The sequence below is a fragment of the Delphinus delphis genome, chromosome 4 (assembly GCF_949987515.2).
Source record: "Delphinus delphis chromosome 4, mDelDel1.2, whole genome shotgun sequence".
Taxonomy (NCBI): domain Eukaryota; kingdom Metazoa; phylum Chordata; class Mammalia; order Artiodactyla; family Delphinidae; genus Delphinus; species Delphinus delphis.
In genome coordinates this window covers 109624288-109644449 of record NC_082686.1, presented here as the reverse complement: position 1 = coordinate 109644449, position 20162 = coordinate 109624288, and the positions used below count along the sequence as shown (strand labels likewise).

Below are 20162 nucleotides of genomic sequence, written 5' to 3'. Positions count from 1 at the left end.
TGATACATACTTTCTACACTTGAGATCTGTATGAACTAGATCCAGCACACCAATCCCTAAGTTTTCTTTTTATTAACATATTCTTCTGCTTAATTATATTTCACTCTACTTGGACATTGGATTGTTGATGTTGGTCTTTTGAGGAAAAGAATTCTACAAACATACTGCAGGTAGATTTGATAAGAAGAGGTGACAGATGGCTTTGGAGAATGAAGGAGAGAGTGATAACCAGATAACTCCCAGATTACTGGGTATTGCTACTAATCGAGATAGAAAGAGTAGGTTCAGGGAGGAAAGATAACTAATTTATACCATCATGAGCAAATATTTATTGAGCACTAATCCATGCCAGGCACAGGCACTTCTGGGTGCTGAGAACCAATACGAGAGAGAATACCACAAATAAAAATCCTTGCTCCTGTGGAGATGACATTTTATCCCATTAAAATTGGCCCCTTGAAGGAAACCTGTGGAAATCTCTTTGGATCCTGAATCTTCTGCCAAGTAACTCCTCTATCCTTTCCAACTTCAAGCCACTAGTACATTTGATAAAGGCCTTTTGAGCACCTTGTACCACACCATTAGAAGAAACCTCCTTCCAAATTGATTCCGTATGCTGTCAACCCTTGTAGGAAGCCTTCCCTGATGCTTCTTGCTTCCTCCTTCCCTCCAAATCCAGGTAACTCTATTCCCATAGCAACCCCTGGAGTCATTAGACGTAACCTTGTAATATGTATCTCTTTACTTCCCCACTACATTGTAAATTTCCAGAGGTTGCTTTCTTAGCCAGTTCCATCTTAAATAGATGAAGCAGAGCTATCCATCAGCTTAGCCTTTATCTGAAGTAGCAAAGTCCAAACTAAATACACTTTTAATTTAGAACATTCATTTAAACCAAAGTCACTTTACTTTACATTAATATTTTCCCTCTTATTACATTAAAATAAAATCCCAAACAAAAATATAGCCCCTAAAATCTGTCCTTCAGGAATTTAATTCTAAGTACATACACACAGTTTTTAAAAAAAAAATTATAAAAGTGGTGCTTTTGAACTTCCTAAAATGACTTTATTCATTATTTTTCATTTGGCTTACATGCATGGAGGAGAAATGATAATTAAATGATGGCCCCACGGCCAAATATTTACTTGGAAAAGAAAGAACACAAACACATCAATTGATGTCATATGTCAGTCATCCCATGACCAACTAGGAGAGAGAATGGCTTTGGTCTAGACTCTGGCATCCAGTAGAAATCATCTCTAGAAACTGTTTCATCTTTATTCCTGCTGGTAATGTAGCATGGTGTTCTCTAGGCAAGTTACATCTGCACATGGCAAATCTACAGGACTCTAAAGGGGGTTATTTGAATATTTCTTCATTTATAGTAAGTGGTTTCAGTAGGACCTGTGAGTTTGCTTAGGTTTTCTGAAGATACCAGAATCGAAGCCTTATACATTCCTTTTGTCCTCAGAACAGATATCACACCCACACTTTCAACATTCCAATAAGTTTTTTTATTTTAATATTTTATTTCTTTTTTTAAAACATCTTTATTGGAGTATAATTGTTTTACAATGGTGTGTTAGTTTCTGCTTTATAACAAGGTGAATCAGTTATACATATATACATGTTCCCATATCTCTTCCCTCTTGCGTCTCCCTCTCTCCCACCCTCCATATACCACCCCTCTAGGTGGTCACAAAGCACCGAGCTGATCTCCCTGTGCTATGCGGTTGCTTCCCACTAGCCATTCTGACTGGTGTGAGAGGATATCTCATTGTAGTTTTGATTTGCATTTCTCTAATGATTAATGATGTTGAGCATTCTTTCATGTGTTTGTTGGCCATCTGTATCTCTTCTTTAGAGAAATGTCTATTTAGGTCTTCTGCCCATTTTTGGATTGGGTTGTTTGTTTTTTTGTTATTGAGCCACATGAGCTGCTTGTAAATTTTGGAGATTAATCTTTTGTCAGTTTCTTCATTTGCAAATATTTTCTCCCATTCTGAGGGTTGTACTTTGGTCTTATTTATGGTTTCCTTCACTGTGCAAAAGTTTTTAAGTTTCATTAGGTCCCATTTGTTTAGTTTTGTTTTTATTTCCATTTCTCTAGGAGGTGAGTCAAAAAGGATCTTGCTGTGATTTATGTCATAGAGTGTTCTGCCTATGTTTTCCTCTAATAGTTTATAGTTTTTGGCCTTACATTTAGGTCTTTAATCCATTTTGAGTTTATTTTTGTGTATGGTGTTAGGGAGTGTTCTAATTTCATACTTTTACATGTACCTGTACAGTTTTCCCAGCACCACTTACTGAAGAGGCTGTCTTTTCTCCACTGTATATTCTTGCCTCCTTTATCAAAGATAAGGTTACCATATGTGCGTGGGTTTATCTCTGGGCTTTCTATACTGTTCCATTGATCTATATTTCTGTTTTTGTGCCAGTACCATACTGTCTTGTTTCCTGGAGCTTTGTAGTATAGTCTGAAGTCAGGGAGCCTGATTCTTCCAGCTGCATTTTTCGTTCTCAAGATTGCTTTGGCTATTCGGGGTCTTTTTTGTTTCCATACAAATTGTGAAATCTTTTGTTTTAGTTCTGTGAAAAATGCCAGTGGTAGTTTGATAGGGACTGCATTGAACCTGTAGATTGCTTTGGGTAGTAGAGTCATTTTCACAATGTTGATTCTTCCTATCCAAGATCATGGTATATCTCTCCATCTATTTGTATCATCTTTAATTTCTTTCATCAGTGCCTTATAATTTTCTGCATACAGGTCTTTTGTCTCCTTAGGTAGGTTTATTCCTAAATACTCAATACATTTTTCCTGGGAGATATTCAGAACATTCTTACATTTCTTTTTTTTTAATTTATTTATTTTATTAATTTATTTTTGTCCACCTTGGGTTTTCATTGCTGCGTGCGGGCTTCCTCTAGTTGCGGAGAGGGGGGGCTACTCTTCATTATGGTGCGTGGGCTTCTCATTGCTGTGGCTTCTCCCGTTGTGGAGCATGGGCTCTAAGCAAGTGGGCTTCAGTAGCTGTGGCACGTGGGCTCAGTAGTTGTGGCACGTGGGCTGTAGAGTGCAGGTTCAGTAGCTGTGGTGCACGGGCTTAGTTGCTCAGTGGCACGTGGGATCTTCCTGGGCCAGGGCCTGAACCCATGTCCCCTGCATTGGCAGGTGGACTCCCAACCACTGCACCACCAGGGAAGCCCCCATTCTTACATTTCTAATTTTGTTCCAGTTTGATATGTGTTCCCCGAATTGCAATTCTTTGATCCCAAGTAAATGTTTTCTGCTTCATTACTGCCTCCTGGGTTTATGTAGGTTGACAAGGTTTATGGCAAGTAGGAGCAGGGCCAGGTAAAGAGGTAGGAGTTGCCTGAAGTTGAGGTCTCTGAAACATACAATTATCACCCCAAACCTATTTCCCCCAAAGATGGGGTTGAAGCCAGTTTATATTCTCAAAGCACCAACCGTCTGGAGAAAGGGTATTCTGCCCTCTCTGCAGAGCTCTGTGTGCACCCTAATCCATAGCGTCCTCAGTACCTTCATGGTTGCTCATGGCACACTCTGTGGACCAGTCTTGGGAGATCACAGGGGCAACCAGCTCAGCAAACTTTGTCAGAGGGCAGCTGGGGGTGCAGCCAGGCAGCGTGAGGGGATGTGGTTCATGCTGCGTCTCATTCCGATAGTACATCTCTATGAAGTACTCCCTGGTGAAGGAAGGTAGAGGAACAGGAGGAAAGACCTCTGTTAGTTCTGTGTTGTTGAACTTCCATTGAATTTCTTTCTACTTAGCCTGTACCATGTCAGCTGAAGGACTAGTGGAAGAATTTATGGGAAAGAGTAGATATTAGCCAATTTAGCTGTGGGAAGAGGGGGACTGGGGCAGGTGGGCCAGATTGGGAGGGTGGAAATGGGAGGGCTGGTTTGTTAGATGACCAGGGGCATGCGAGGCAGGGACCGGGATGCTTAGTCAGAGAAGGAGCTGAGGGGCAATGGTTGGGGGAGTTGGGGGTGATTTGGTGAACTTTCAAGTAAGAAGTGGGGCGCAGGTGGGTTGTTGGGTTTTCTTTCTCCTATTCTCTCTCTTTCATGCTTCACATTTGCTCTTTCCTTTTCTTTTTCCTCTCTCAATATTTCTTTCAGTCTTCCCCCTGAATGAATGTATCTTCCCTCTCCTTAACCAGGCCAGAAACATGGAACTGAATAATATATAACATATGTGCTTGAATATACAGCAAGACTTATAAAAATGATACCTCAGAAGGAGGGGGTGGGTGTGTATTCAAGTCCTTACATTTGCTCGTGTTGAGGAGGGCTCTCTCACCACTTTATTTAAAAAAAAATACACTGTTTAGGGAAGGACCACTGGCCCAAACCAACCTTGTAAAGCTAGTACAAGCTGCCTATGGAAGTCATTTGCCAAAGAGACAGGAGAGAAATTCAAGTATAGTAACCTCACAACTGCAACTTTTGGATGTTGTTATAAACAAGCCTTTCAAATAAATCACTTTAAGAAACCATATAAACAGTAGTAACCACAAATATTCATTTATATGTTTCTAAAAACTTCCCTAATATTATATGAATGAGCACTTATATCTTGGAATAACTTTTTCAATGACAGTATCCTTTATATCATGATAATATGTCAAAGATGACTAACAGTCAATCAAAATTCATGATTCTCTTTACATAGAATAAAGTTACAGCTGAGAAGTGAGTACGCTTCCCAGACTCCCTTGCAGTCAGGAGGCACCAAGTGACTAATTTTAGCTAGTATCGTAGAATGTAAGTAGAAGTGGCATATGCCCCTTCGGGGCTGAGGTGCTTGCTAAGCAGATTGTCTTCTCCACCCTCTCATTCTTTCCTACAAGCTCTCTGCAGGTGAGCACAGCACTCTTGAAGACTGTAGGTCCAAAAGATGGAATCCTGGGTCCCCAAATCACCATGTGTGAATCACACCATGGATGAGTCACTTCCTATTGGCCAGGAACATCTGCATTGGACTGTTAGATGAATGAGAATGAAATCTCCATTGAGTTAAGCTTCTGAGATTTGAGGTTCATCTGTACAGCAGCCAAAATTACCCTTATTAATTAATATATTTGGAAAACATTTTTAGGGGACTCAAAATTGGCTCCGGTGGTAAAGACACAAGTAAAGGTGCATACAAAGAGTTTGAATAAAAGTGTTTCATAAAATATGAAAGTGAGAAGAAGCACTATTTAACTTAGTGAATTATTTTATATAGTATATGATTTTAAGTTTATGTACGTAACCAAAAATGGAATAGTTTTAGAATATATTTAGCTATCTTTTGTGTGTGTGTGTGTGTGTGTGTGTGTGTGTGTGTTACGCGGGCCTCTCACTGTTGTGGCCTCTCCCGTTGCGGAGCACAGGCTCTGGACGCGCAGGCTCAACGGCCACTGCTCACGGGCCCAGCCGCTCCGCGGCATGTGGGATCCTCCCGAACCGGGGCACGAACCCGCGTCCCCTGCATCAGCAGGCGGACTCTCAACCACTGCGCCACCAGGGAAGCCCTATTTAGCTATCTTATCTACAAACTTAAAAGTTTGTATGTTTAAGGTGGATAAAAATCTAAAAATTCTCTTTTTCTCTCTTTATTTTCTCATAGGGATAAAGTGGAATCACCTTACACAGAGGATCCCCTAATTTGCTGGTATATACATATGCCTATATTTGTTAACTTGGGTTCTCCTTGTTCCTAATCTATAAGCAAGCAAGTTTAACTTTTGATACTCCTCTGGAGTGTTAAAAAAAAATCTTAATATAACAACAAACTTGACTTCTGCCTGTGAGTGACAGTTGGTTACTTTTTTTTCTGTTGTTCAGTGTCTCTTAGTTGAAAAATACCCCACACTTAATTCATAATATGGATTTATTCAAGGTGGTGAGAGAATGATTCAGTGGGACAAAATGCTTCAGTGACCTAAATAAAAGCAGGCTCAGGACTACTGGGTACAGAAATCAGAGAGGAGGGAGGCTCGAGGAAAGTGGGTAGTTTCTTTTGTCTGATCCCGAAGAGACAGAGCCTACTCCTAGAGCTGATTCTGGAATTTTCACTGGATTTATTAACTCTGTGCCTGAAGCCAGTATTGACAGAGCACTTGTCCACAGTCTTCTCATTCCCATTTTCAGCTCTGTTTGGATTTTCTCCATGTTATGGGATTTGTCTCTCCATTCTGACTCTAGATATTTGAGAGCAAAACTTGCTAAGACCACATTTCAGTTCTATTTCATTGTGCTTGGCACCCAGTTAGAGGTTCAACAAAGGATGAACTTACCTTTCCCTAACTGTGCAGAACTCACTTTCTTTGTAAGCAGTGAAGATCTTGGTAGAGAATAGGTCTCTGTGTTGCTATTTTCCTACTCTACAAATTCAGGTGGCCAGAAACCTATAGCCAGGACTACAATTTGCAAAAAGAAATGCAGGGTGCCTTGTTTAAAAATTATTAAGAATTTCAGAATGGCGACACTGGGTCATTAAACCAAGCACGGGCTCTTCTGAGCACAGGGCCCTGTGTAATTGTAGTCAAGATCGTCCTGACTGCGGCTATGGTGAATGCCGTAAGGGGAGAGCAAAATGCACCTCCCCAGCTAATCCTGAAACAAAAATTTGGGGTCCCTGCCCTAACTTAGCCCCTGCCTTGTTCTTATTCCATCAATAATATTCAAGAGGTCTCTTCCTCCCAACGAGAATGCCGGTGTCACAGCAGGTACAAATTTTTGGTATGACCTTGGCTATAGTGACCAACTCTTCCTGGTTTGCCCAGGGCTTTCCTGGTTTTAACAATGAAACTTACATGTTCTGGGAACCTCTCCAGTTCTGGGTAAACTAGGACACTTGGTCTCTCTAAACTTGGCCTTTCTAGTGGGCTTGAGCCAAGCCTTGGTCAGCTGGGGAGGGCCACACCAGATTGCAAAGTGGTGAACACTGAGCAGAGGTTGTACTTTAAGAATCCTACCTGACGGATATGTATTGCCAGAAGCTGCATGGATATGTTTGACATCTTTAATTGAAAGAACATTATTTATAACCATCAACAAACTTAATTTTTCTCTTGGCATCTTTTACCAGCCTGTGTTTTCCAAGAGAACAGTGTAATGTCCTCATCCTTCTTAGAATACCTTAATCTTTTTTTTAAAATGTAATTTCTGTCACTTAGGGTGGTTCTTTCAAATTTTTCGTCTACTGTGTCTGTACATTATTTCCCAATAAAGGTCGTCATGAAAACAAAGAAAACGGAGGTCATGACTAAGCAAAGATAGTGTTACTCACCACCATTCTTCCCTCTGAATATAAAACCAAACCAACCAGACAGACAGACAAAACAACTCTTAAGTCAGTAACAACAATAATGATAACAAAACCTAGGATCCAGTGATATTAATTTTAGACACTTAGACACTTCTTAGACACTCTCTTAGACACTTAGACACACCTCTTAGACACTTACCCCTTCTCAAAGTACAATTCCGTCAAGTGGCAGGACGCATAGGGAGGAAGGATTCCGTTGTAAACATCTAGCGCCATCTGTAGGGCACTCACAGTAGTGTCATGCTACAGAGATTTGAAACAAACATTTTTTATCTTTATCTCTGGTTCAAATTTACAGTCAACAGACGTGTATCAAGCATTTGTAGAGCACCATGATGGTTTCTGATTCAATTAAATTGTCCATACCTCCAATGACTTAAGAAGTAGAGAGGTAAAGGACAAATTTTGATTGTGCATCTACTGGGTGCTAGGCAGTGAGATTTACATACATATAATTATTTCCTTTCAAAAGATGAAGAAACTGAAACCCAAAGGAATTAAGTTACTTGGGTGGAATTCCCTGGCTTTCCAGTGGTTAGGACTGTGCACTTTCACTGCTGAGGGCCCGGGTTCAATCCCTGGTAGGGGAACTAAGATCCCACAAACCTCATGGCATGTCCAAAAAAAAAAAAAAAAGAAAAGAAAAGAAAAAGAAATTTAGTAACTGGCTTTATGTCATATATCTCCAAAGTGAAAGAAAGTAAAATCCGAGCCAAGCCTTCTGATTTTGTCCTATGCCTTCCCCAGTAGAACATCTCTCTCTTTTAGCCTGTTTCATTGATTTTCATTAAATTTTAAAATAATTTGGCATATATTAATGCTAGATTATATATTTTTTTACAGATTAGCATCATCTGTGATTTTAAAGTTGGGGAAGAATATATGAAGTTACAAATGTTTAGACAGAATAAAATGTAAGGAAGTAGAGTGTGTAGCTTAAAAAGAATTGTTAAAGGTTTATCTCAGAATAGCTGGAAGGCATGAGACTGGTTTTCAGCCCCAGTTTTGCCACCTATTAGTTATCTAATCTTAAGAAATCCTCAATTTTCATATCTACAAAATGGGCATAACATTTGGTTGCCTAAACTCTATGGCAGCATATACATACTCAAAGGGGTTAGAACTGATTTACTAGAGAAAAAGAAAAAAAAAGGAGTGACAGATTTATGACTTGCCAAAAGTCACACAAGTTAGAACTGGAAACCAGATTAGAAACTAGAAACCCTGAAAGAATCAATTAACTTCAGGCCTGCCTTTATCAAAGAAGCACTGCATTCTGTTCCCTCCATGAGCTCGTTCTCTAGTCTATACCATTTAGAACCCCAGATGATAGACTGCCTGTATCTTTAATAATCTCTTCCATCTTCTTGCAGAATGAAACCATGGCTTTCTCCAGCCAGACCACATCTAAGAAATCCTCTGTCCTGCAGAAGTGGACGGGAGACCGACTTATCCCTCCCTGTCCTGTTTCCCTGCTCATCCCAGACTCAAGGGACACCCATTTCAGTGCATAGTACATCTCTAGACTTCTCCCCCAACAATGCCTCTTTCCCTGGCTCCTGCTCCGAGATGGATGCCTTCTCCAAGATCTCTCTCTCTTTCCTTTCTACACCCAACTGTAGCTCTGACTTCAAGTTGTAGATTTCCTTCCCTTTCCTTCTTATATCCCCTTTACTATCTGAAGTTTCCTCTTGGATGCAGCTGGCATTTCAAACCCAACTGCCTAATGGTATATTCATCTGACCCATGACCACCTCTATTAATGGTTCCACCCTCCTTCCAGTCATTGAGACTTGAAACATTTACCTTCATCTGTGGCTTAGCTTCCAGATCATTGCCCTCCGCCCACATTCCAATTCATCACCAAGTCTGTACACTCAGCTTTCCTTGTAATTCTCCTATCACTTTCCCTCTCCTGTTTCTGTTCTGGTTTTAGTTTGGAACAGAAGTGATGTTTCCCTTCTCTGAGGCACCAAAGCACTGGCTTGTATGACACTGCGATTCTGCTTTGCATGGTATTTATGTGCTTACTTTTCTTCTTGTCAGTATTGAACTGTAAATTCCTTGAGAGCCAGAATTATGTATTTAATTTTAAAGAATTTGAACAGGGAAATGATGATGAAGAAGATGAAAGCCCCTCCTGAAAGAACTCACACACTTGAATAAACAGATGCTGAATGGGAACAAAATACTTACTGCAGAATATATAATGAGTTTTCTGTGGTTCAATGGCTGTGTTGCACTCTTCATGTGATAGAGGATTTCTTTGACCAGGACACCTTAAAGAAGATAGATCAACAATTGAGCTGAACCAAATATGGGCTTATATTTTAGTTCATAAGCTTTTTGCTCATTCATACAGAGATTCTCTCTGCCAGGATTCTTAAGACTTAAGAAGAGAGGGCAAGAACTCATTTTGGTGGAGCATCTGCTGTGTGCTAAAAGTGTGATTTGTATACATTATTTCACTGAATCCTGACTTCTATCCCCATTTATAAGTGAGGAAGCTGAGGCTCAGAGCCATTAAGTGACTCACTCAGCTGGGGAAGGAGAGCTGGATTGGCATGTTAGGACTTTAGTATACCAGATTTTGTTAAAACTCAAGTTAGGAGGTTGATGAACTTGGAATTTCAGACAGGTTTTTACAGATAGTTGTTAGCCATTGCTCTTGTCCAGGGCAGGTCTGAAATCACAGGGTGGCATGCACCTCTCTGTCTTCATCCCTCTGGCAGCCACACCTGTGAGAGGCCAGGGGAGAAAGCAGCTCTCTGGATGTCTGCAAGGGTGCAGACTGTCTTCTGTGGACCATTGCTCCAGGTTACTCTGGGTGTCACTATTAGGGGGGCAGCCAGCACTTTTAGTTTTCATCTGAGGTCTCCATCTGTCATCAATAGAGGAAAGCTTTTGCCCTTTGCATTTGTTGCTCCTGAGGTGGTAAAAGGCACACAGACACAGCACAGAGTCTCCATCCCATCAGCAGACACTGGGGCTGAGGATACCTCGTGGTGCAGGTGCTGTCCTGAGGACGTGCTGCCCCAGGGGCTTCCACACCATCCACCGAGGACTCCTTGTGTCTCTGTTGGTCATCTCTCTACAGTGCATGTGGTGTCCTCACTTAAGGATGACCAGTTTTCTTTTGTAATGAGCAGGGCATTGATGTTAACAAAAGATTATGATCCCAGACTCTGTGGTCCACTCAGCAAATCACGCACTGAGCAGCTACGATGGGTGAATCAGACATGGTCCCTGTCCTCAAAAAGCTCATAAAACAGTGAGAAGAGACTGTCTATTGGTCTGTGTACCAATAAGCACAATAAAAGAGGGAGGTGATCTGCTCTTTCCGTGGGTGCTAGGGCTTCCTTGACTAGGAATAGAGGGAACTATAGGCTGCACTTCCCACAGGTCTGCACCTTTCTGCTTCAGGGAAGGTTGCCTTCTGGGAGCCCTTCAGAGCTTAGGCTTGATCTTCGGGCCACGATGGAACTAAACTCTGTGGCCGAGTTTCTGGAAGTCATGACAGCCACCTTCAATCAGCAACTTGTCCCTTGTCAGCAGGTGCCTTTGCAGCAGCTTTCAGTGTTGATGACGGAATAGATCAGCTCTTGGTTCTGGGGTGCTTGTGCAACTTGTCCCAGGAGAAAATAGGGGTAACTATCATAATAATCCACAGGCTCTGGCATGCCAATAGTCATGGTGTTTTCTTTTTGTTTGTTTGTTTGGTTTTTTTTTTTTTGCGGTATGTGGGCCACTGTTGTGGCCTCTCCCATTGCGGAGCACAGGCTCCAGACACGCAGGCTCAGTGGCCATGGCTCACGGGCCCAGCTCCTCCGTGGCATGTGGGATCTTCCTGGACCGGGGCACGAACCCGTGTCCCCTGCATCGGCAGGCGGACTCTCAACCACTGCTTCACCAGGGAAGCCCACTAGTCATGTTTTATAGGAGGGGAAGCTGAGGCTCAGAGAGGTTCAGCAACTTGTCCAAGATCATACAACTTGTAAGTAGAGGGGCTGAGTTTCACTGAACTCAGCATGTCCAGCTTCAAAACCTTGGTCTTAATTATTAGGCCTCACTGTAGCTAGCTTCTAAGTTCCCTGGTGCATCATTTATTAAATCTGCATACATTAGACAGAATATTATTGATTTGAAGACATAAACTTCACTTCTGTCACTATTGGGCTATATCAGGAGTTGGCAAACTTGTTCTATAAAGGGCCAGTAGTATATGCTTTAGGCTCCGTGGGCCAGGTGTTCTGTCACAACCATTCATTCTCAAGTGGAAGCACAAAAGCAGCCAAAGATACTACCTAAATGCATGAGTGTGGCTGAGCTTCAACAGCATTTTATTTACAAAAAATAGGCAGCAGCCTGGATTTGGCCTGCAGGCTGTTGCCTGCCAACATCTGATCTATAGCAAGAAGCAATTTGCATTAACACAAACAGGACCAGCCATATATTCCTAAATTAGCCTTAGGAATTAGCCTAGAGATTTTCTTGTGTGTATGGGGGTGTGTTGTGGGGGAAGGCAATGGGAGCAGGATATTACTGAACAGTGTCACCCTTGAAACCAAGTGATGGAACAGAAGTTTTGGCAAAGGTAAGAAGATGCCAGTCAAAGTCCTGATGTTCCCTTGTGACTCTGTCTCCCAGACTGTACATGCTTTCTCTGCAGGGTTGGGTTCAGGTGCTTCATAACAAGTGTGTAGTTGACAAATCTCTCTTGCCTTGCCAGATCTGAACAATATGCTGAGCTTGTGTCTTGGCAGGAATCACTAAGGAAACAATTTCCTGGCTTATCAATAGCACTGGGCTTCCCCTAGAAAATAGGACAGGTGTATGCATATGAGTGCCAGTCCTTATAGAGTCCAAGACCCAGAGACCACCTTAGGGAAGGACTCTGATAGACAAATCTAGTTTAGTGAACTCATCAGATGGGGAAACTGAGACCCAGAGAGGGGAAGTGACTTCCTCAAAATGCAATCTCTAGTAGCCAAGGGAAAAAAGTCAAGGAAATATGAAGCAAGCTGCTGGGAAAACCCCCATCTTATATTCGGATACAGGCCCCTGCATTTATTAACAGATTCTAGTCAACCCCTACCTGGCTTTCCCTGCCCTTTTCTTCACCATCTCCTACATCTAGAGAAGTGCTTCTGAAACTTTATTGTACATGTGAGGTATCTAGGGATTTCATTAAAATGCAGATTCAGATTCAGCTAGTCTGGGGTGGGGCCTAGGATTCTGCATTTCTTTCTAGGGGCTTGGCGATGCTGACGTTGCTGGTCCATGGACTGCATCTTTAGTAGTGAGGGGATGAATTCCTGAGCCCATCATGACTAGGTTGGGGAAATGAAGAATCTTGTCTCTACCATCTGATGCATTTGGCCACCATACTGCTGGTTCCTGCTGGTTCAGGAATGAGATCTGGTGCTTATGTGGCCAATGAGGCCCAACTTTCACCCTCTGCATCCTTTGTTGTTCGGTACGTAGGATTGAGTTGGGTCTTGGGCTCTGTTCCTACACACAGTCTGTGTCCTGCCTGCTAATTTTTCCTAAGACACCAGATTCCATCTATGACTCATCTCTGGATGCTCTCCTATCCCCAGGGTCTGGGTCTTGTGGTTCATGTCCTCAGCACAGAGTGAGGACTTGTACATTCTCATCAAGTCTCTCTCTGCACTGTGCAACCAGGGCTCTGTAACAGCAGGTCTGCAACACTATTACATCATTCATGACCACTGCCCTAAATTATTTGTCCCAAGGTACTTTGTTCACCTCATATGAAATTACTCCCAACCATACTGACTTCATACCTCATTAGCTGTTCTAGTTACAGCTTACTTCACTCTTTATATGAGCTTTTGTAGCTATAATTGACTCCTCTCCTGGCTGGTGACTTGAATTCTTTCTCTAGCTCTGCAGCCCTGAGTGAATATCCTCCCAACCATACTGACTTCATACCTCATTAGCTGTTCTAGTTACAGCTTACTTCACTCTTTATATGAGCTTTTGTAGCTATAATTGACTCCTCTCCTGGCTGGTGACTTGAATTCTTTCTCTAGCTCTGCAGCCCTGAGTGAACATCCTCCCAGTCTGCTCCAACCCCCAGGATGCTTTGTCTCTGTATTCTCCTGGGGGTCTGCTGAACTTGTCCAACCTCATGGTGAATAGTGTCTGGCAATTGTTGGAGTCCTGATGTGATTGTATTGTTTTCTTCAAAGTCTCTAGAGTATATGACTCAGAACATCTCCTGTGACTTAAATTTTCTTCATTGTTATGACAGCCTGGCATAATAGACGTCTTTCTCTCCATCTTTAGTTTTAATGTCTACATTAACAACACAGGTTCAGACCTGTCATATCCTCAGGGGTCTTGGCCTGCCACTCAGCTGCCCTCAGAGCCTCAGCATTTATCCCCATCCTGCCTGATCTTGGCTTCTTTCTTCGACACATCTATCCTGATTACAAGGGCTGGGCTCCTTCATTATGATTAGATGTCCTGTTCTACAGAGGGCCAAATCCAGCTGAGAAGAGGCATCACTGAGAAGCAAACATCTTTCAACACCAATGGAAAAATTTAAGCTGTGTCATAAGCTTGTCAATTGCAATAGGTATTAATCTACAGGGCATAATTAGCCTGCAAAGTAAACTGTATTGACTTTAACAGTGGCTACCGCCAAGGGTTTTAGGAAAACAGGCCACTTTTGCTACACCTCCCACTTGAAAAATTCACCCTATAGGCCACCAGACACAATTGATTTTTATGTGTCTCAGATATAAAATCCATGATTCTTTGATCTGGAAAGGATGAAAAGTATCATTTAGCTTTAGCCCAAAGCTTCTGTTTTCCAGACGGGAAAACTAAGGCTCAGAGTGGGTAATATTAATGATCATAAAAACACATAATGTTTGATAGTGTATTATGTATCAGGTGCTATTTGTGGTAAGCCTTTGGAATACATACATTCATTTTAATCCTTACTACTAAAGAAGTGGGTATTATTATTATCCCCAATTTGCAGAATGGAAACTGGTACAGGGGTGATTACCTGTCTAATTCAAGGTCACATAACTTATTAACGGTGGGACCAGGACTCAGACCCAGATCACTTAACCACAATGCTTCTCTCATTTTTAAAATACTTACCCCCCTGCAGTCTAGATTTCTCTTTCTGCCTGTGAATTCCATAGAGGGACAGGAGGGACAATTCTGATATTTCTTTCAACTTAGTCATGGTGTCCTCTGTGGCCCAGGAGGGTAAAGTGAAATTGTGAACACCCTGTAGCAAAGACAAAGGAAGAAAATGTATATTTTTATTTCTGACTGTCCTCTGTATTGACTTTTTAATCCCCCTTCCCCCACAAAAAGTACTGAGTCCAGCCTTTCTTGGGAGAGAGGGAGATTTCATGAAAGAGGAGACCAAAGTGAAGTAGCCTACAGAAGAATTAAGTGAGAGAGAAGTAAAAAAAAAAAAAAAAGTAATGTGGCCACAACTTGGAATAGCTCAGATCAAAATGTAGTAAGGGAAAAAAACCCCCAAGACTTGAACCAGAAAGTGGGTTATTGTTTTTATTGAAGACTCTTTTATAAGACTAACAAATCTTCCTTGAAACAGATGCTGATGATAAAGTGAAAATATTGGGAATGTCGCGTGTGCTTGGGTCAATGAACTCTAACATAGAGGGGTGCAAACTGTGTCATTTGCTATCAAGATGGAACTATGAAAGTAATTCTCGTCCCCAGACACTCACAATGACCTCAAAATCAGAGGTGTATAGGAGTCTTGTGGCTGGTCAGAATTTTGCCCCAAGATTCAGTGAACTGGCTGGGAAAACAGGATTATAGAGTTTTCCTTTTGGCCAGCAGGTGGAGAATGGTGATTGAGAAAAACATCATGAAGCCCTGAAAAAATAGTAATTTATCTAACTAAAAAGCTTATTTCACATGCATTGTATAGCAAAAGAGAAATTCTTTCCTGATAAAGCAATTTTAATAGCCTGGCTTAAAGTTAGCTTGCTTATTTCTACATACAGAAATCAGGTAATTTTTTTTCTTCTTCTTTCTGTACAACACTATTGCTATTTTCATTAAAGTCTATTTAATGAAGTGGAGCCCAGCGTTCCTGAGTGACTGAAAAATAAGTTAAGTGGTAAGGCACAGAAAAAGCAATTTTGCCTAAATTTTCTTTTTTTTTTAAGATTTTTTTTTTGATGTGAACCAGTTTTAAAGTCTTTATTGAATTTCTTACAATATTACTTCTGTTTTATGTTTTGGTTTTTTGGCCATGAGTCATGTGGGATCTTACTTCTCCAACCAGGGATAAAACCCACACTTCCTGCATTGGAAGGCAAAGTCTTAACCACTGGACCACCAGGGAAGTCACTGCTTATAATTTTCTAAAGGGTGTATACGTAAATAAGAGAGAGAAGAAGTCAGAATTTTCAAGTTAATATAAAGAAGTCTTGACTTATGTTTCAATGTCAAAGGAAGTCTAAATAATACATCTGTATAAAAGCAAAAGAAAATGTATTCATCTGTTTCAAAATAGGCATAAATCATAAAATCAGATGGTAAGTTAATCTTTGATATTTTTTCTTTTACCTCACAAAATAAAGGGTCGTAGACTTTACTCCAAATTCCAAAAAGGTCCTGGTCATGGTATCCTGTAAATTTTGGCAAGATTTCTATAAAATCCTGAAACACACACAGAGGGAAAAAATTTTTACACCAGCGTTTCTCGACTTGGGCATTATTGATATTTGGGCTGGATAATTCTTTGCTGTGGGGTTGCCCTGTGCACTGTAGGATGCTCAGCAGCATCCCTGGCCTCTACCCACTAGATGCCACATCATCCCTAGTCCCTCAGTTGCAACAACCCAAAATGTCTCCAGACATTGACAAAGGGTCCCTGTGAGGCAAACTTGCCCCCATTGAGAACTGCTGTTATTCACATGAAAGTGCACCAGTAATACTGGCTAAGTGCACCAAAGATTTTTACAAATGCTAATTGATCATTTCTTATTATTACATTAAAAATGTGGGCACCTGCTGGCTTACTGCCACATGTTCCTGGTTTGTCCTGGAATCAGACTGAAGTGCACTGCATCAAATTCATCTTGGAAGTAGGTGAAGTATAACTCACATGTAAATGAGTGGAAGGTGAGAAGGGAAAGCATGTCTCAGACCAAAGCACCCCAGGAAGACACAACAGAAACTGGGTCTGGTATCTGGCTATAAATGTGGGATTTGGATGGGATGCAAACATTTCTCTAGGTTCTGTATTATTTTTGGATTGTCATGGTAATGAGACGCATTGGTCAGCTGTCTGCATGATGAATTGGTAGCAATTTCTGGGAAGCCTTTGGAAGATACTGTTTGTCTGATGAATAAATTTTCTAGGAAAATACAATTTGCTAATATTAACCCAAATGGATTTCCATAAAATAAACAGAAATAATTATTAAAGAGCCCACAACCTCCCCCAACAAAACAGAACAAAACAAAACAAAAGCTCCATGGCCAGGTAATTTTATTGGGAAATTCTACCAAGCTTTGTGCTATTTTAACTGACCTGGAGCATAATAAAAGAAAGAAAACTTCCAAAAAATTTGTATAAGCATTGATACTGACAAAGACTGACCAGAAAAGAAAACTATTGTCCAAAGTTACTTTGAATATCAGTGTAAAAAGTCTAGGTAAAATATTAACAGATAATTCAATATCATACTAAAACAAGGGGGGCTTGAATCTAGACATGTAAAGATAGTTCAATAATAGTAAATCTATAAATATAATTAATCTTATTAATTGATCCAAGAGAAAAATAACTTGATTTTACTAAAAATGTTGAAAAGACCTTTAAAAAAATTAAACACCAATATTGACAAAAACACTTAAGAAAATAGGAAAGATAGCTAATTCCTTAACTTGATAAAAGTATGTCTATTTGGTCCAAAAGCCAGAATGCTTAATAGGGAAATACTTCTAAAATCAGGAGTAAGACAAGGATACCCACTACCAATACTATTATGTAATAATGGACTGTAAGTACTGGCCAGTACAAATAGGCAAAATAAATCAGAGGTATAAATATTGGAAAAGTAGACGTAAGCCATGATTTTTTTGCAGGTCTTATAAGCCTGGGACAAACTTAACAAAAAATATAAAGACCTATATGAAGAAAACCTTAAAACAATCTTGACGATAAGAACAAATAGGAAAATGTATCATGTTCTTGGAAAGGAAGACTCAACAAATTTGCAACAAAGTTGCAAATTCTCCCTAAGTTAATTTATATATTTAATATAACCCCAACAGAAACACTGAAAAGTTAAATGAAAACTCAGAAAAAGTAGAGAATGAGGGAGAGAATATGTAATATGCTTTAAATATTAAAGCATATAAAATTTGTAATAATTATAACTGTGGTTTTGGCTAATAAAATGAAAGAATAATTAAAAAGAAAAAAATTCTAGAAATAGACCTTATACATATGGGAATTTTAATATGTAACAGCTCAAATTAGTGGGGAAAAGATGAACTACTCAATAAACAGTGATAGAGCAATTAGGTAATATTCTGGAAAAAACTTCAGCAGGATACATACCTCACATGTAACACCAGTATAAACTGTAAATGGGTCCAATATGTAAATGTAAAAATGAAGCTATAGTAGAATTATAAGAAAGCATTGCAGACTTCCTTTATAACCAAGGAGTGGCTAAGGCTTTTCTAAATATGGCTACAAATATACAAACCATAGATGGCTGTATCAGCACACTTACAACCATGTGGCAAAAACGCTGTAAACAAATCAATAGGCAAACAATAAAAAGAGGGCCATTTGTATCCCAGGAAAAAAAAAAGTTAAGAGAGAGAAAGCTCCTAAAACTTTATAAAAAGAAGAAAGCCAATAACCCAAAAGAAAAATGGTGAAGGGATATGAACAGAATAGGAAATACAAATGGCTTTTAACTAGACGAAGATACCCAAAGCTCACTCATCGTAAGAGAAAAGTACTACAGCACAGTGTTCTATAATAGTAATGATACTGATCTTTCTTGTCTCATTCCTGATTTTGGAGGGAATGCTTCTAGTGATACCATCTTTCACTTACAGATTGGCAAATATCCTCATAGTTGTCTACACACTGTTCGGAAGGCTGTGGAGAAACAGGCACTCTTATGTATTTCTGATGGGAGTAGAAATTGGTATAACCTGATTGAAGGGTAATTTGATAATATTCAAATTGTCCCAGAATTTCCACTATTTCTGCATACCACTAAATAACACATTTTTTAACCTTATAAGGATGCAGCCTCTTTTGGAATTCCTCTGATTTCAAAGTCTTCCTCTCAAGTTCTTGAAAACGAGAGCAGTTCCTGAAAGGCAGGTATAGCAACTGAGGAAAAAGAGAAATCGTAAATTTTGTATTAGTCAAAAGAACTAAAGAAGCTGCAGCCATTAGGTATAAAGTGACCTGAGTAAAAGATTCAAATGTGTTTTGAGCTGAATGGAATTCTAAAATTGAGGAAAAAGAGATCAATGATCGTCTGGTCTTAAATAGTAGGATATATACCCAGAACTCAAAATCTATCTTTTTCATTTCATGAACTTGCCTAAATAGAACTGTGCTATTGGTAAATATTCACACTTCCCGGTTTTTCCTGTGAAATGATAACAATTATCTTGCTTCCTTCCAGACCTCTTTCATTTCTAGCACTAGATGTACATCTATGTGCATGCGTGCACACACATACACACATACAAACACAAACACAAGTACAGAGAAGTGAATTAGAGGTTCCAGAAAGAATCTTAAGAGATCGATTCACTGAAATACGTTCTTGCAAAGTTGCAGACTGTTAAAATAAGGGAACATGATAAACACATAGAAAAATATATTTGAAAACCTATTATGAGGACAAAATAATCATCCAAAAATGAGTTTAAATTTGACAATCTTTTGTAGTTTTAATTATAATCTATAGGCTGGTGACTCCCAAGTTCATTTTGTTGCTCTTACTTTCCATCTGAGCTAGTCTTGTATTTTCAGCCTTTGGTGGATATCACCAGTTGGATGTTCTCTTCATCCTCAAATTTGACATGTACAAACCTGAACTCCACTTCTTCATTTTTAACAATTTCCTTTTTGTAATCTCTCTACTTTTGCCAATGATGAAATTTATCATCCTGCTTCATAGACTAATCACTTTTGCCTGTCTACTTTCAAAACACAGTTGACCTTGAACAATGCAGAGGTTATGGCGGTTAACCCACACACAGTTGAAAATCTGAGTGTAGCTTCACAGTCTGTATCCACTGTTCTGCATCTGGAGGAGTCGACCAACTGGGGATCATGTAGTACTGTAGTACGAATTTATTGAAAAAATTCACATATAAGTGGACCCGTGTAGTTGAAACCCTCGTTGATCAAGAGACAACTGTATATCCAAAATAGACCCCTTTTCTTTACTTTCATTGTCCCCTCCCAGTCCAGACCACCATAATCTGTGTTTCAACTACTGTAAGAGCTTCCTATGTGATCAATTTGCATCACAATTCATCCTCCACACAGCAACTACACTAATCCTTTGTATTTTATTTTTGTAAATGCTAGTATCAGTATTTTAAAACCATCAATCAGATCATGCCATTCTGTAGTTTATAACTTTCACTGGCTTTCCATTTTACTAGGAATAAAATCCAAACTCATGCCCTAATGACCTTTTTGTCCTGCCTTCCTACTGCTGCCCCCTCACTCACTCCTCTCCAGCAACACTGGGGGCCTTCTTGCTGTCCCCTGAACACACAGGCTGGGGGTCT

At 40.1% G+C, this 20162-nt stretch overlaps 1 protein-coding gene across 1 annotated transcript in view; it reads right to left on the bottom strand.

Annotated features, from left to right (window-relative positions):
• Positions 1–3105: 3105 nt before the first annotated feature.
• The window catches only part of ACP3 (acid phosphatase 3), a 39995-nt gene continuing 22938 nt past the window's right edge, over positions 3106–20162 (bottom strand). The window contains exons 5-10 of the mRNA XM_060010028.1: positions 18640–18738; positions 15939–16031; positions 14484–14616; positions 9540–9622; positions 7483–7586; positions 3106–3711 (exon numbers count right to left, since the gene is read on the bottom strand). Of these exons, the coding sequence (XP_059866011.1) occupies positions 3522–3711; positions 7483–7586; positions 9540–9622; positions 14484–14616; positions 15939–16031; positions 18640–18738 (702 nt within the window). The 3' untranslated portion in view covers positions 3106–3521. The remainder of the gene's footprint in view (positions 3712–7482; positions 7587–9539; positions 9623–14483; positions 14617–15938; positions 16032–18639; positions 18739–20162) is intronic.